General features: G+C 53.6%; 1 protein-coding gene across 1 annotated transcript in view; it reads left to right on the forward strand.

The window, feature by feature from the left end:
* Nucleotides 1-3,626: 3,626 nt before the first annotated feature.
* The window catches only part of LOC102049896 (heparan sulfate glucosamine 3-O-sulfotransferase 3B1), a 30,255-nt gene continuing 16,797 nt past the window's right edge, over nt 3,627-17,084 (forward strand). The window contains exon 1 of the mRNA XM_055722914.1: nt 3,627-4,237. Coding sequence (XP_055578889.1) covers nt 3,786-4,237 — 452 coding nt within the window. The 5' untranslated portion in view covers nt 3,627-3,785. The remainder of the gene's footprint in view (nt 4,238-17,084) is intronic.

Raw genomic sequence — 17,084 nt, forward strand, 5'->3', positions numbered from 1 at the left:
CAGTGACAACACAGAGCAAACCCAGTCTTGCGTTGCTGTTTGTGCCCATTTCTCTCCAACCCGGGGTTCTTCACCATGTAGCCCCCATTGCTCTGTTGCCCTCGTCAGCGGGGCACGACACGCATGCTCCTGCCACAACTGCTGCATGTGGGACATTAATCAAAGCGTAAGAGCCAAGAGCAAGCTTGTGAGCCTCGCTGGAGCCCGGCAGTCACGGTTGGCAGCAGGTACGGGGGGGACCTGCACACTCCCAAGCAGATGTGCAGGCTCCAGCTGGAGGCAGGTGGGTCAGGATGGAGGCTGGAGCCACAACTGGTTCCCAACCTTCTCGTCAAAACATGCCTCACCTGCACCTCCTGCTCCAGGGAGAGCTTGGACCAAGTGGGCTCAGCCCTACTCCTGACCTACCTTTGCTCGGATGCTGTTTCTGATCACTTACCAATTTGCCATTCCTAGGGAAAAAGCTCCTGACATCCAACTGCTGAAGATACAGTTACAGTAAAACTTATCTTGGGGCTATTTTTCTTAAAAAGCCAATCCAACTTTTACAAGCTACAGCTGACATATATTAAGGGCTTAAACCAAACTTTCTGTGACATTTTGTTGATGTTATCCTGGCTGGTGCTGGTGGATGTAAGGGACAAGGAGACTTATTCCAGCTGAAGGGTTTTCCTCTTGCCTCATGGGTGTAGGAACATGCAGTGGAGCAACCTGCACGCAGAAGCAGCAGGTTTTGAATAGTACAAAGCACCGAGTAAAGAGGTGAGTAAATCTGGGTCCAGGAGAGCCAGCCTGTGTCACCCATGGAATGATCCCTGCCCGCCGCTGTGATTCATGCCTTGCTTGGAAGTGCCCTCTTTAATTCTCTTCACAATTACCAGGCTGGGCCAGCTGGCAGAGCTGTACCAGCACACGGAGGGAAGCTAGAAAGCAATTCCTGCTGCAATTGCACTTCATCTCTGCTTGCTTGGTGTCACCCGTCAGAGCGCAGGCAGCCCAGCAGTGCCATCTATTCTCTCGCACAGCAGAGGAGTGCTTTGGGATCGCTCGCTGTTTTGACTCCATAGCCAAAGCACAAACGATCTCCTTGCGTCATCCCAAAATCTGCTTTGCAAATACCTGCTCCCGGGAAGGATGGAGACCAGTGGCACTGGTACTGGAGGTGGTTTGGGTTGCCCAAGCACTATTTTTAGCTCTGTGTTAACCTGCTGTGCAGCTTTTAGAGAGTCGTGCAGCTCTCAGGGTCTTATTTCCCCTCTTCAATCTGCCTGGTTTAATTAGTTTGTAAACTCTAGTTTGTAGTTTGAGATTGTTTGACAAGATGCTCACACCACTTCTAGTGTGATCAGAACAATTTACTTTTCCACGACACTTTTCAAGATTTGCTGTAAAGCTGGTGTATGAAGAAGTCAGCATCATGCTATCACTTCTGACAGACAAAAAAATCAAGGCACTTGGTGGTGAAAAGGTTTGCCTTTTCTTTGATAGCAAAAGTTAAAAATAAAAGGCAGAGGTTCCCGCAAAACCTGGCTCTGCCCTTAAAGCAACAGTGCTCTGAGGGCAGCTAATGCAGTACCAAAATCTATGCATCTTCTAATAAAAATGTGGTAGAAAAGCTGCACACGTGTGTTGAAGCCACTGTTACATGCTGGCCAGATGAATGCTGGCTGAGGCACTTCCACAGAGTGTCCAAAGTCCCCGCTGGCTCCTTGGAAAACGCTGGCATGATCCGGTCCTGGAGAAGAGGATCCCAGTGCTCATGGTGTCGTGGAAAGGGTCTCCTTAGCCAAACGCTCTGAATTTGGCTCTCGTGGACTGTTGTGTTTGGTCCCTGCATGTCCCTCCCAACACGTGGTCTGTCGCAGATCTCACCTGCTGTTTGTATAGGCAGGAGGTTCCAAAAATATGGCTCTGCAAAAGGTGTGGTTCATCAAAAAGCCAACGCGCATCAGAAGAAGGTGTAAATCCAGGTACTTTGGGGAAGAGGAGGACATGACTGAGATGCCCCCAACGCCATGATGCCCCAGTGCCTGAGCCCCAGCTGGCAATTCCCTGCGGCCGTGGGGGAGCGGGGAGTGGGACTTTCTCGCTTCTCTTTCTGTCCTGCAGCCTCCAGAGGAGGGATGTGGCCGGCACAGTGGGGTGTGCAGCTGGAACCTGGCCGGGGACAGGCCACCAGGTGAGAGGGTTCGGCTGCCGTCATCCCAATCTAGCTGCGACACTAATGGAACGGAGGGAAATGTGGATTGACAGGCATAATGCAGAACTGCAATATCTTGTCTAACGGTTCCCTTTTGTGTCTGTACAGCAGACAGACCTCTGAACCCTTGTCTTTAGTCTAGCAATTAAACTTACTATTTCGTCATTAAATCTTGTTTAGGGATGAAGCCAAGTCTGATTAACATTCTTGAGTGGAAGCCCGGGGTCTGGCCAGCGCAGGGGTGCCTCAGCCAGAGGCCACGGGAGCTGGGGTGCTGCCCGTGTGAACCCCCCCACGGGGGGAGAGAGGTCCCTGTTAGCAAATGTTTACCGGGGTGTCTGAGAGCCCAGCCGTGGTCCCTAAATTGCAAACCTCTCCAGTTTCCTTTCCTTAGTGGTTTTAGAGCACTAGATGATGCTGGAGACCCCAGTTCCGATCCACACCCAGAACAGCTTTGCAGGAGGCACTTTGGTCAGGCAGAATTTACACTCGGGTGAGTCTGTTAAATATCATCTATCGGACCTTAAGAAGGTTCCACCGTCACGTTGGATGGATGTGTGGGGCAGGGAACAAGGGCTGCTGAAAGCATCAGCACCCACCGCCTCCCCTCCAGGCAAGCACCTTTGGTCCCAAAGGACTTTCCCGAGGGCTTGCAGGGATCGCGGCGCCCACCCCCGAGGCAGCTCCGGACGGGCCGGAGGGTGAGCACCGAGAGGGGCTTCGGGGCCGGGCCAGCGCCCTTCCCCGGGGCCGGCTGAGCCCCTGTGGCGCGGTGGGTACCGGGCAGAGCTGGAGGGGGGCGCACCCCCCCCTCAGGGGGGCTGGGGGCTCGGCTGTCAGGGTCCGCGTGTCCGGGGCGAGGGCCCACCACGGCAGGAGGGGCTCCCTGCTGCGGAGATGCGGGTTACACACGGCGAGCCGGGGAGGGCTGTCCGCCCGCAGCCCCCGGCTGTCCCACCGGCGCGTCCCCCGTCCCCCGCGCGTCCCCGGCAGTTCCCCGGGAATCTGGGCGAGGGGCTGTTCGGGCGCTGCCGCCCCGCACGGCACCTGACCGGCGTCGGGGGGAGCCCCCGGCGCTGCGGGGCACGGGGCTGACACCCCACCCCCCCGCCCCATGCAGGCGCCGGGCGAGCGGGCCCGGACGCGGCGGGATGGGGCCGCAGCGCTATCGCGGCCGGTGCAGAGCCGCCGCCCCCGACGGCGCGGACCGGGGTGGGTCGGGGCGCCCCCCCGCGCCCGCTGCCGCCTCCCCAGCCAATGGGCGCGCCCCCTCCCGCCCGCGCCCCGCCCCCGGCAGCCGGTTGGTCGCTCCGCCCGGCTCATTATGCGGCAGAGCGCGGCCGTGATAGGGCGGCGGCTCTGCCCGTCGGCCGGCCCCGCTGCCCGCCCCCGCCCCCGCCGCCGCCGCTGCCTTTGCCTGCGCTGCCGGCGGCGGGAGAGCGGCGCTGGGGCGGGCGGCGGGCGGGCAGCGCCGCGCACACGCGTGCGGGGCCGCGCTGGGGCTCGGGGTGCCCATGCGGCGCCGGGCAGAGCCGAGCCGAGCCGGGCCAGCGCCAGCCATGCATCCCGGCTCGCCCGCGGGCACATGGGGCAGCGCTTGAACCGCTGCCTCGATGTCCCCGTCGCGCTGCCGCCGCTGAGGCGGAGGCTCCTGCTGCTCTTCATCATGCTCTTCCTCTGGCTCTACATGTTCTACTCCTGCGCCGGCTCCTGCGCCGGGCTGGCCGCCCGCGGCTCCCCCGCACCGCCCCGCGCCGCCCCGCCGCTGCCCCAGCTGCTGCCGCCGGCTCCGGGGGCGGCGGGCGACGAGAGCAGCCTGGAGGAGCAGCGGGCAGCGCCCGACGCCGCCAGCCCCATCTCCAGCTTCTTCAACGGCTCCGGCACCAAGCGGCTGCCGCAGGCCATCATCATCGGCGTGAAGAAGGGGGGGACGCGGGCGCTGCTGGAGTTCCTGCGGGTGCACCCCGACGTCCGCGCCGTCGGCGCCGAGCCCCACTTCTTCGATCGCAACTACGAGCGGGGACTCGCCTGGTACAGGTAGCCAGTCGCCCCTCGGGGCTCCGGGGTGTGCGGGGGGGGTCCCCGGCCCGCGGCGGGGGCAGCGCCCGCGGCGGAGTGCGGGCGTTCCGCTAGGTGCAGACCCCGAAAAAGCAACCCCCAAAATTAAAAAAAAATACAAAATAAAACCCAGGAAACCTTCGCGGAACTTGCCTTCCCCGCTAGTGCAAGCGGCGGCTGGGTGTTCGCAGGCTGCACGCTAGCCAGAGCGTATTTAATCTTTAAAGAAAGGTTAAATATTAAATTTAAAAAAAAATAAAAATTAACACTCATTTCGTTGTGCTTCCAGGGCTTTTTGCCCGAGCGGCTGTTTTCCCTCGGGCTCGGGGCGCTGCTGGGGGCCGCCTGGCGGAGCCGCAGCCCCCGGGTGGGCGCTGGGGTGGGCAAGGGCTTCTCCTCCCGCCCCGGGGGGCTTCTCCTCCCGCCGGGGGAAGCAGCCCCGACCGCTCCCGCTCACTCTCCGCTAACTTTCTCCTGCCGCTATAACCCGCTTTACAGCCGATCCGCTGCGCGGGTCCCGGCGCGGCGCTGCGGGGGAGCGCGGGGGGTTGCGGGGGTACCTCCGGACGGGGTGCGGAGCGCTTTAGCTGCGGGAAAAGGCTAAATTGCGGGCTGGCATCCCGCACGGGGGGTGCGGGGCGGCCCCTGCGGCGGGGGAGCCGGTGGGACACGGCGCGCCGGCGCCCACCGCAATTAAGTTCCTTTTCATCCTTTTTATGCTTGAAGTTCCTTTATCGGGAATATTTTGACTCTGCCTTTCTGCTGAGTGCTTACAGGAACGCTGAAGGAGCAGGGATGGAAACTTTGGAGCTAGATGGGAGCTGGGAAGTTCCGAATCTTAACCTTTGTAGTCTCAAAACTCCCACCCTGCGAGCCCGATTAGGTTTATAGTTTGGGTTGGGTTTTTTTTTATTTATTATTATTTTTTTTAATGTTGCCATCCCTCAGCAGTTAGTGAAATGAACGCAGGATAAGATCTGGCGAGGGGGGAAGTCGGTTTTGCAACCGCTTTCGTTTTCTGGGATTCTGGAATTTTGGTGGAGGATGCAGCGTGTCGTCCCGTAGTGACCAAGATGAAATCTTTATGAATTGAGTCGGTTTAAAAAAAAAAAAAAATGTATCAGTCTCGCATTTTGAAAGGAGAACTTGCATAGAACAGAGCAGAAGACCTGTCAGGATTTATTAGCAAAATGGTGGTGTACGTGTTGAACTCTGTTTTTAATTAGGCACCTAAATTAGACCATAAAATGGTTGATTAATCTTTTACAAGTAAGAGGTGGAAGGGGAGAAGGAGAGAATAATGCTTACGATTACATTAATCTGTTGTTCCAGATGCAGTGGGTGAAAGTCATTATTTAAAGGATACATGTTATTTTTTAAATTCGGAGAAGCTGGCATCAAAGTTGTATGTAACTTCTTAAAGTTTCACCTTATCAGCTGCTTAATTTTAAGCAGCGCGGGCCCAATCCCTGCAAGCACACTGCTACATGATTGAATGGTGTCCTTGCAAAAAGGGCGTTTTAACTGAAATACAGCAAATCTTCAGGTCTGAGTGGTGACGCTCCCGAGCAGCGAGTGTAAGTGATGCTGGAGGTCTGGAAATCACTGGGGTGTGATTCTCCCAGAGGATCGGAGGCTGGCCGGCTGTGGGATGGGCACCCCGAGCCGCTCGGGGTCGGGGGGGAAGGACTAAATAATGCCAAAGGTATGGAAAAGAGGATGTATTTGTTCAAATAGACAGGCAAGTTGTTGGGTAATTGTGTGTTATTTCCTACCTCCGTTTGAATTAGATGCAGAAGTTTGTTCCTATAATTTTCGACGTTAGAAATCGGACACTGTGTAACTCCAAACTCCCACCGACTGCAGTCAGTCTTGGCTTCTCAGCGCTCCTCAGCAGCATGCTTATTTCTCCAAGCCCTAACAAGGCTTTTCTTTATTATCTTAATGTCCATAAGGAGATGTGTTTGTATCTTCTTGTTAACGGCCCAATAAAATCAGATTAAAAATGCTATAAACCATCCGCGGTGCCAGCCGCTGCGCAGCGAGCTGGGCAAGCCTTGTCTCCGCGTTTCAGATGCTTTTGCACAAATTGACTGAACTTTGGAACTGAGGGAGTTACTGGTGCCCCCAGCACCCCGTCCTTGCGGCTGAAATCCATTTGACTGGCTTTGAGAAGATGAGGAAGCAATTTTTGACCCGCATCTCATTGAAAGTATATTTTATTTGACTGGCTTCTGGCTAAATTTGGTCATATGTGTTAGGGGGTTTTGTTTGTTTAAATTGTTCCTGACATACAGTGAAGTGTTCCATTGTAACTTTTTTTTTTTTCAGATTTCTGAGAGACTGAAGGCATCACAAATTTGCATATTTATCTTGATGAAAGCTTATATTTTGGGGTATTTGTGATTAATCATATTTATATTAACTACTGGTCTCTGTCTAAAGTTTTCATCTGTAGAAAATAACTTTTGAAGGAGGGAATACAAACTTTTTTCTTGTTCCGTTTTCTGCCAAGTGAAATGACTTTTTATTATTATTATTATTATTATTATTATTATTTGCTTGTGTGGAAGAGAAACAGCATCAAGTGGTGCTGACCAGTGTTCCTGAAAAGCAGAGGGAAAGGAGAGGGGAAAAAATAAATTGATTTTTCGATAGTGAGATAACTAGAAACCTAATGGAAATAACTTCTGTACGCACATTGCGGGACTTTCCCCCTGGTAATGAATACAGCATGTTAACTGCTTCAAGTGAAAATATGTACCATGACAGAGGAGAAACGGGATCCAGCCACTATTGCAAACTAATTTTAAGTAGCGCCTGGAATTTTTGGATAATAAAGAAGCTTCCTCTTCTCTGCAGTAAGGAGTTGGGCTCCGCAGCCTGGGCTCGCATGTGTCCGGCTGCTGGGACGAGCAGCCTGCCTGGCAGCCCGTGGGGAACTTGTTGTTTCCTTATGGGTTTACTGTGTGGGTTGGGGGGGAAAAGTGTTCCTTGCAAACCTAGGAAAACAGTTGTTGAATTATTTTTTTATTTTTACTTCTTTCGTTCCATGCAACGATGATGCATGTTTAAATACACTAGGGACTTAAAAGCCTGTTGTCCTATAATTAATGTAAGGTAAGAAAAAAAGATCATGTGATTAGCGTTACATGTTTTGGGGTTTTATTTCTTGGGTTTTATTATTATTTTTATTTTTTCTCCTATCGTTTTAGGCCCAGTGGGCTGTAGTATCCAGTCCCTCCTGCTGTGGGCTGAGCATTCCCAGCCCCACATAACATCACGGATTTATATTTTGAGTCTGTAGCCCTCTGCTAGGAAACCTCGTGCCATGGCTGTGCCGCCAGTGGCCCCGCCGCTGCCTCGAGCACCGCAGAGAGGAGACCTCTGCTTCTTTTTCCTTTTTTTTTTTTTTTTTTTTTACCCCTCTTTAAAATGCTGGGGCTTCATCTTCCCGCTATTGCCAAGCTGCCTTAATTCATTCTCTGTGCTGAGACTGGGTGGTTTGGGCCAGCAGGATCAGGCCCCATGGTCCAGTGCTGTGCAATGAACACCTTCAAACACGCATTTCTGAGACCCCCCCAGTCACCTCAATAAGCACTGGGGACCTTAATGTGCAAAGCGCTGCTTCACAGCAATTCCTGAATCATGAGAAACTTCCTCATTTTTTTGCTTTTATTTAATTTTTCCCCAGGAGCCTCTTTTTTTTGCCCCAGGGAGTGTGTGGGGGTGTGAGCGGTGTGGTGCTGATGCTTGCAATGAGCCAGGCTGGGAGCAGGGGAGGGACAAGGCAATGATGGTTAAAAGTTCAAGGGTGAGAGTCTTGCTGAACCAAGGGCAGATCTTGAGCAAGGCAGGATTTTGCCACAGTGTTTGGCTGTTCCGTATAATCCCAACTTTCCAGTGGCAGCGAGGGTTTAATACCTGCTGCCTGATTGCCACCGCGCTTCACAGCCTCACCGGCAGCACGCGGGTCCATGCGGAGCTGTCGGCATGGACACAACTAAGGTGCTTGCTCAACTCAACGTGTTGTTTCCGCTGGGTGTCGCAAGGTTCGTTGGCCCCAGGATGTTTGGGAACAGTCTTGATTCTCCCAGCTGGACTTTGGGCATTAATGACTGTATCTGAGCAAAGACCAGTTCCTCCAGCGCGTTCTCGTCAGCTGCGTTGGGTTGTAACGAGCATATCCTAAAGGACAGTTGTGTTCTCTGGGGTGGCTTTGCCAAGCTGCTTTCCTGTCCTAGTTTTCTCCATGAAAAAGAAAGAAAAAATTAAAAATCAGCTACAGACTTTGCACTGCATTGTGCTTAAGCATGCGGGGACTTTTACTGGTCCCCTCGACACATGCACAGGGCTCAGTTCCCCCTTGGCCATTGAAGCAGCTCGCCGTGATGTTGCCTTAGCCGCTGTGCAAAGTCTGGGAGAAAATGGCCCCAAAAAAGAAGGGCTGGGCTGCTATAATCAGTCAGCAAGGCCCTTGTGTTTGCATGGGATCATTCCTTTAGATCTGAGGAGGGTTGAGTTGTTCAAACAGATGGCAAAGATTATTCGTGTTGCTGGGGTTTCAGCGCGCTGCTCTGTTTCAAGCATGTTGCCCGATATGACGCACGTGACAAGTTCTTCCCAGCACGACGCTGGGGGGGGACGACATTGTCTGCCGTGATCGGGTTTCATGGCCTCACCTGTCGAGCTGCTGAACTTTTCAAAGTTGACCATGCATTGGGGCTGACTTATGTGGATGGTGGATCTGCCTGGCTAATCGCGTTAGCGCAGCACCACGCGGCGTGCCGGGGAGCGTTGTGCTCCTTCTTGGCATGAAAATGATGGGAATGAAAACCCATGGGCTCGACTCTGGGTTTGGGGATTTATTTATTTTTTATTTTTTTTTCTTTTCAAGTGGGCCATGGCAGATGTCTGTAACACACACCAAGCTTTGGATACCTCAAGGCGCTTCCAGTGAAGGCTTTGTGTTTAAAAGCATCCAGCAAACCCCAGATGCGGTGGCTATAAAAACTCTACCCAAACCACCAGGTTTTTGAGCTGAGTCTCCTGATTGTGGACTGCTCTTACCATCAGGCCTCGCATGCTAAACGGCTGTTTGCTCGAGCCTGGATTCGGTGCTATTAATCTATCCCAAGTAGGAAGAAGTCTAATTTAGCGATTGCTCAGCATTGAGCGTTCGTCCCTGTTGGTGGTGTCACCATGGGTGATCAATGGGTTCAGGGGGTAATGAATGGGCCAGGGTCATGTGGGATGGGTAACGTATGGGCTCAAAGAACAACAAAGAGCCGGGCGCGTTATTTCAGCGGTGTAATTCGGAGGTCAGGGGCTATCGGCTGCTACCTGTTGTCACCGTGTGGTGTGTGAGGAGGAGCTGGAGGAGAGGCCTCTTCCTCGGTTTGTGAAATGACTCAAGTGCTCTGCTGGGTCCTGACTTGCTGCTGATGACTGTACCAGGGCTTGCCCACGCCGTTGCAATTTCAGGTCTTTCAGCAGCTTGCTGTGTGTTTCTTAATTAGCTCGCCAGAAACACTGTGTGCTTTTTAAAGGAGCTCGGCTCAGCAGCCGGAACCACCAGCAGCCGAGTAAATGGACCTTATCTTGACTTTTTTTAATGGAAACAAGGGCTCCCATGATGAAATGCATTGGTTATCGGCAGGCTTGGAGGGCAGGTGGGGTTAATTCACAGCAGGGGGTTACCGATGGCATAGCTTTGCCATTAGGGAGTTGCTCCTGGACTGGAGGTGGTTGCAGGGTGCCCAGAGACAAGCCAGGAAGGGCATTGCTTCGTGCCACGGGGCAGGTGAGAAGCGGAAGCCAAGGGCAGGAGTGCAGTCCCTCTTGTCTGGAGCATCTCTCCGCCTGGGGATGGTGGACACTGCTCAGATGTGGTGTGCAGTAGACCTCAGTCCTTCATAAAAGTGACAGGAAGGAGACGACCTCTCCTGGTGCCACGTTGGCTTCAAGCATTCCCTGTGGCAGTGTTCTCTTTGTAAGAGCTCTGAAGGCAGAGGAGGAAGATGGACTCTGTGACAGTGACTTTGCACGTGGTGCCCTTGTACTGGGAGGGAGCGAGGGCCATCGCGGGGTGCGGAGGGGTGCGTGGGAAGCTGTGAGTTGGCTCGCTTGGCTGCTGACCTGTGAGACCTCGCGAGTGCTGCTGGCAGAAGACCTCAAGTAAATAATTCAGGATTTTAAATGTCTTCCGTTAAAATACGTGAGCGTGGCACTGCCCTGCCATGTGGTGGGTAGCAGGGAGAGAGAGAGAGAACTTAGGGAAAATCAGTGCCGTGTTCTGCTAAACGCTCTACATCTGCGTTAACTTCTCAGAAATGCCCTGGAAGTAGCTGCTTCAAAATCTGTTTTGTTTTCTCGCTGCAGAAGAAGGATGGAGAAAGAACATCTGTACTGCGGGATGCTGTGACTTAGTGCTGGCTTCAAGGGAGCCATCGCACGTTACGTCAGCAGAGCATCTGACCCAGAAGTTCAGTTGCAGCTGGTCGTGGGTGCAGGGCCACGTGTGGCTAACCCTGCTCTCCGCGTGGCTTTGCATGGCATCACCCGAGGAGCTCGGCTCTGCCAGCCTTTGCTGGGGAGCGGTCCTCCCTTGTCCTTGCCTTCCTGTAAGTCTTGCGCAGCTAAAATGTGTAAGCCCAGAACTGTCATCTGGCCAGTCCTCTGGGCTAGTGCTGCTGGAGGCTTCTGCAAATCTACCCGAGTGGCTGGTTTGTTATAAAAGCGAGCAGTTGTAACCTCTCCCTGGAACTGGCATGGCCTCTCCCCTCGGGTGCGTGTTCCTGGCAGCGCAGCAGGCAGCTCGTCCAGGAGAAGTGAGAATTGCGCATGGGCTTTCACTTTATATGCCGGTGTATAATATTATAGGTGGATGTATATATTTTATACATCCCTTGCTGAAAGTGAATGCAAGGCCAGATCCTGTGTTGCCACAACCACAGTCTGGCAGCACTGAGTGTGGCTGGAGTGAAAATGCCAGTTCTCTCTAAAAAATATGCTTTTCACGTGAGAAGTTGGCTCTGACAAGGAGATGAGTCTTCAGCAGCGTGCTGGTGGCCAGCACCAGACCAGGTGCCCGGACTGGATTTAACGCAGCCCGGAGCCCTGCCTGGGGGAGGGCTTCAGGATCAGGCCCTCGGCGTGTGTCCGTGTGAGTGTGAGTGCAGAACATGTCTCCACAGAAGCCAAAATCCATTACAGCGATTAACTTTGACCAAGTAGATAGGCAACCTTTACATTAAAGCCCCGAGCTTACAGCCAGTCTCGAGCATCACATGCAAACTTGTCTTAAAACCTGAAAGTCCGTGATGTAGAGATGCGCGGCACGTGGAGGTGTAGGAAAACTTTAGAAAACTGCCAGTCAGGTGAAAAGTAGACTGGACTGGCATTGCACTGGGTTAAATGGCATTGGTGGTTTTGATTTGGAGCGGGGTCCATGGGGCTGAGCCGGGCGATGCTGTGGCTCGGCACAGAGGTCTTCCCGTCACTAGGGGGAGGATGAAACCCTGGCGTTTTAGTAATAAAATGCTTTGCTGCTTCATTGAGCCATTAAATATTTGTTTAAAAACTGGCAAGGCCTGCAGCTTTGGCATGCCTTCAGTTTGTTTTTTCTAAAGGTGTATTAGGCTTGGAATGTGAGCAGGAGGTGCTGGAGCAAACAGCAGGTGTCCCAGCCCTTGGGTCCCAGCCGCGGCGGCACACGGTCCTCAGCTGGTTTATGCACGAGGCTGCGAAGGTGGCTGCTAAATGTGGGTGGCGGAGGGACCCCCTGGCTTTCTGTGCCCCGTGGTGGGGTGAAGGTGATGCCTGACGCCAAGATGCTGTGCCACTCTGCTCCAAACCCCCTGCGCTTGCCTCTGGTGCCACCTGTAGTGAATTGTGCCGGATTGGAGCTGGTCCCCCGAGTGCTGTGGCTGCCCCCATATTCCACAATTGGGTTAAGACGGAGGAAGCTCCCAAAGGTCTTGCCCAGGATCAGCGGGGCGGTGGGCTGCGGGGGTGAGTGTAAACACATCCCTGAACATCTGCCCTGGCTTCGCCACAGCTGGACTGAGCAAATTGGGCTGCCGGAGAGCCAACAGCTGGAGTGTTGCCCCTTGGTGAGGAAGGGCTTAGCAAAGTTCATCTCCTTCCTTCTTCCCCAGCGCCGCACACTGAACTTGTTGCAACTTAACACAAAGCTTGTAGTTGTTTTGTTTGGTTTTGTTGTTGGTTGTTCTTTTTTTCTCTTTAATTTCCCTCATGAGCTGGTCTGGTAGCTAATGAGCCTTGGGCTGTCTGCATGGCATTTTGTAAAGCGGAGGGAATCGCTAATAGGGGGTGTTGAACTGCGAAGGAAGCCTTGGGAGAAGATATCAGCCTTGCCAAAGCAGAAGTGGAATAGCCGGTTAGGGTTTCAACCTGGGTTTGCTGCAAGCCGAGAGGGGCTGGGAGCTGCTGTCTGCTCCAAGGCTCCGTAATTACAGGCTGGCGCTGGCCGGACAGCCGGACACGCAGGAGGAGCCGCCTGCCCCACGCCACGGCTCGGCACACACCGGCGCCTTGGCCGCCTGCCCCGGCTGCACCGCGCCTGCTGGCTCCCCCCAGAGACAATTTCAAGGTCACACTGCTAAATGTAGTGTAATAATTAATTAAGCTATATATAAACAGAAAGCTCACGTGGTCCTAAAGCAGATTAAAAGCCCGGGAGTTTCCTCTCGCCTGCCTTCCTCCCCATGGTCGTCTTCCTCAGTTCCTCTGTGGGTGAGCCCGGCAGTTGTCACACGCCCAGCCGTCCCAGCAAGGCTCACCAGTTGGGTTAAGCAGCATCTGAGCCCAAAAGGGATGGGGGCAGAGCAGCACCTGCTCTCATGGATTCCCTGGCTCACCCAGTTCCCCCATCAAACCCAGTCCTCGTGTTGGTGCTGGAGGAAAGGACACGTGCAAAGTCTCTGCCCTCCCGGTGGGGATGGCTTTGCTGTGTCGGTGCCCGATGCTGGGAGCAGCTCCTGGGGTTTGCCTTCAGCAACAGGCACTTCCAGACTCTCTGTGTGGGGTTTGCAGCGTGGAGGTAGGGGAATAAGCTGGGCTGGGTTTCCTGGAATAGCTGCAGCAACTTAGAGTTTGTAATGAGCCTTGAAACTGAACCCAAACAGATGCTTGCCTTGCAGCTCCTGTGGAGTTGAGATTTGTATGGTATCAAAACTGGTGCTTTTTTTTCCTCCCTCTTGCATCTCTCTATCTGAAACTGGTCAAAACTCGCTCATTCCAAGCCCTGAAAGTAAAAATTTAGGGATAATGTTTAGTTCAAACTCTAGGTTATTTTTAAGGTAGCTGCAGAAACACCTCCGGAAAATTAAGAACTGTGTTCTTAATCAAGCATAGGGGATGCGCGCTGTCGAGGCAGTTGGAGAAGGGCACAGCAGCTTTCAGCACTTCCCGATCAGGCTGGGTTTTGCAGGCAGGGCGCGTGCACAAACCCATCAGCAAAGTCTGATTCTTGGCTTTGCACAGTGAAATCCTTGGAAAGCCGAACAGACCCCACAGCCGGCTCCAGGAGCACTGGGGCAGTGAGTGTCGGCACTGCCCACGCTTGCTCCAGAGCCTGCTGCTTCCCGGGCCATCTCCTCCTGCAGGCCAGCTGACCGAGGGCCACCAGCCGGGATGGGCACTGGTGGGGACAGGTGCCCGGGGTCCGTGGGCTCCACGCGTCAGGTTGCATTTGGGTAGTGCGGGGTGGCCATGGCTCTCGGAGGCAGAGCTGGCTGCCTCAGTTTCCCAGTGCCAGGCTGTATCCACATCCCGGAGATGGAGGCAGAGGGAAAAGGCTCTGTGAGGATGGAGCCCCCATCAGTTCAGCCTGGGTCGGAGGGGGCAGGGCTGTCTCTTTGGGAACCCAAGGCTGGAGAGATCAAAGGTACGGGTGAGTCAATTACAATTCACATTTGGTTCATCCATATGTTTGGGTATTTGAAAGGCTTCAATAGTAACTCGTTTTATATCTCTTATGCCCATTGATTTGTTAATCTGACACTTGGTTTCATCTGAATAACAATAGCTCTCATTCAGAGTCCTCAGTGTTCAGGGAAAAGTCATTTCACTTGGGTTGTGCTCCAAGGCCTCAGCAGACTGGCCCTCTGTGCTCCTTGTGTAGAAGGGCAGGGGATAATTCAGCTCCATCACCTGCTCTGGAAGCAAGTCAGCTCTTGATGGAAACTGGGTGGGATGCAGAAGGTCGGTGCTGGGTTTTGACACCTGTGACTTTGCTCCATAAGGTCCTCTCTGCTTGCCACTGTAGCGGTGGCCCTGCCGTCCCAGCCGGCGGGGTGTGAGGAGGTGGGCAGGGTTACAAGGACAGACAACCCAAGCAGTCATGGAGAGCCCTCTTAAACACAGCCCGAGTGAGTGTGCTGGACTAGATCGAATCATTGGTATGGCGATGTGCAGTCTCTAATTACGCGAATGCCTTTTTAATTAGAAGCAGTGCTTTGCATCTGTTGTACTTGCAGCAGAGCATCTCCACCAGCTGAGCCTGCTCTTTAAAGAGCTCTTGACTGTATTTTGTTGCCTGTTTATGACCACGTCATGATCCCATGTAATGACTGGGGCAGGAGGGGAGTCTGCAGACAAACCTGCTCCTTCATGTTTTCTAATTGGTGCCTGTCTCCCTTCTGTGCTGGGAGCTTCACTCCTTCCTTCCCAAGGCTGGTTTGGTACCTTCTGCTCTACCCAGAGTCCCACAGCATCGCTGGGGACCCACCATGGGACGCAGTGGCACCACAAACCTGGAGCTGAATTGCCTCAATGGGAATGCTACTTTTTTGTCCTGGAGCTTCTTTTTTTTTTTTTTTTCTGTCTTTGATGTTTGGCATGAGGGGTGAAAAGGATGGGGAGACTCGGGAGGTTCATACTGGCCTGGTTGGAGATGTTGGGGTGAAAAAATCCCATTCTGGACAAATGTGTCTCCCTTGCTGCCCTGGTCTGTTTACTATGGAGCGATCTTAATTTCCAACGCTACTTCTTTACGAGTGTAAATCACAAATCCATTAACAAATGAGTTGAGGTGACAATCCCATTTATGCTAAAATGCATTTAGGGATCAGTACTGAGAGGATCACCAGTGCATTAATTTGCCAGGCCTTTTGTTCCAGCAGGTGGCAAATATAGCTCATCCCAACAGGGGACATGGGACACGCCAACTGGGCCAGCGTCCAGATCACCGGTGGTTTGGGTCATGGTTGGTGCCACCCTTCCCATCATGGGAAGCAGGCAGGAGACTTTCAGAGATCAATTGGGTGGTCAGCTTGGAGTAAAGTCTAAACCAGTTTTAAATTATTGTCCCACTGGATGGGATGCTCAGGGTAACGAGCAGCTAGCTGGTGTGTACAGGGTGTGCTTGGCTGGGCACCTTCCCATGTAGCTGGTCCACCTCTGGTGAGTTTGTTATTCTCCACCGTTGGCTGGCCACTGGGAAGGTGACCTGTGTGCTGACAGTCAGAGGGGGCAGCCCCTTGTCTTTAAGACAGTCAGGAGGAACCTCAGTGCCACACAGTTACAAGGCTGGTTTGGGTGTTGCTGGAGAGGCAGGTGAGTCCTGCAGCTGCTGCAGTTTGGCTGGAGCTCAACCTGTCTTAGGAACATGTATGCGTTATCCAAAAGGGCAGAAAAAAAATTGTAACTTTCTTTCTTCCGTAGTGAAAATGGAAAGCTGGACGCTTTCTGAGCTGTCGTTTCGAAGGCCTCCACTGTTCAGGCGGTGCTGGGTGCTGATGGGATCCCTTTAGGTGCAGAAGGTGGATTCCTGGAGTTCCTACATGGCTTTTTGAAGAGCTGTAGATGTATATCTGTCTCAAGGCTGCCACCCTGAGAGCTCCCTTCCCATGTGCTGCGGAGGAGCTAGCAGGCTCCAGCTGAGCTGTCACGTGGAAGATGCTCCAAGGGCTCTTGATGCCCAGAGGAAAGCGCTGCTGGGTGAATAAAGCTGCTTCCCTGCTCCCCTCCCTGCTTTACTGTGCCTACGATGAGGAAGAGGAGCAGGAGCAGAGCTGTCACATGACTGCTACTGGCACCAGTCCCTTTTGGGGCTCTTAACCCAGCACAGGGGTTTAACCCCCCCTTCGGCATGTCTTGCCCCGATGGCATTTACATGGCCGGGATGCACCCCCTCGCATGGGTCAGGAACCGAGGGCTGCACGCTGGGGCGTTGCTCGGGGCAGAAAGGGGCTCCGGGGCTTATCGGGAGGCTTTTTCCTCTAATCGCGACTGTAGAGCCCCAGCGCAGGAGGGCTGGGCTTGATTAGGAGAAATGCGTGTCAAGGTGGCAAGCAAAGCCCTCCCAGTGCAAACACGGGGCTGCTGGTGCGGGCGTGTAACAAAGGGCGGCGTTATCAGCGTGACTGTCACCTGCCTGTGCAGGCACACAGAGCAGGGCATTAACTTCTGTGCTGGGGGAGAGCACAAAAGACCTCTCAGCAGGGCTGTGATTTATGAACGCGGCAAAAGGGGAACGTTGTCCTGCCCGTATCTCGCCAGGGTGGTTTTGTTCGGTGGCTGTTGGCTTGTGCAATGTTTGTTTAGTTTGGGGGTGGCTCTTTGGTTTATTGGTGGTTTTGTTGGGTGGTTTTTTTTCCTTCCTTCTAGCAAAATTGGAGCAGGTGAAATGCAGTGGCTTGGCCTTGCCCCTGGGGAGAGGGGCGGTGTGGGAAGGGGTGCTGAAGCTCATCGCTTTGTAGTCCTGTCCTGGGTGGAAAATTTTTAGGTGTTTCTGAGCGTTCAGCCTCTGTGTGCCAGGATCAGCCGCCTGCATCCAGCTGCTTTCGGTGGCGAGAGCGGC

Source organism: Falco cherrug, chromosome 1 (assembly GCF_023634085.1).
Source record: "Falco cherrug isolate bFalChe1 chromosome 1, bFalChe1.pri, whole genome shotgun sequence".
Taxonomy (NCBI): domain Eukaryota; kingdom Metazoa; phylum Chordata; class Aves; order Falconiformes; family Falconidae; genus Falco; species Falco cherrug.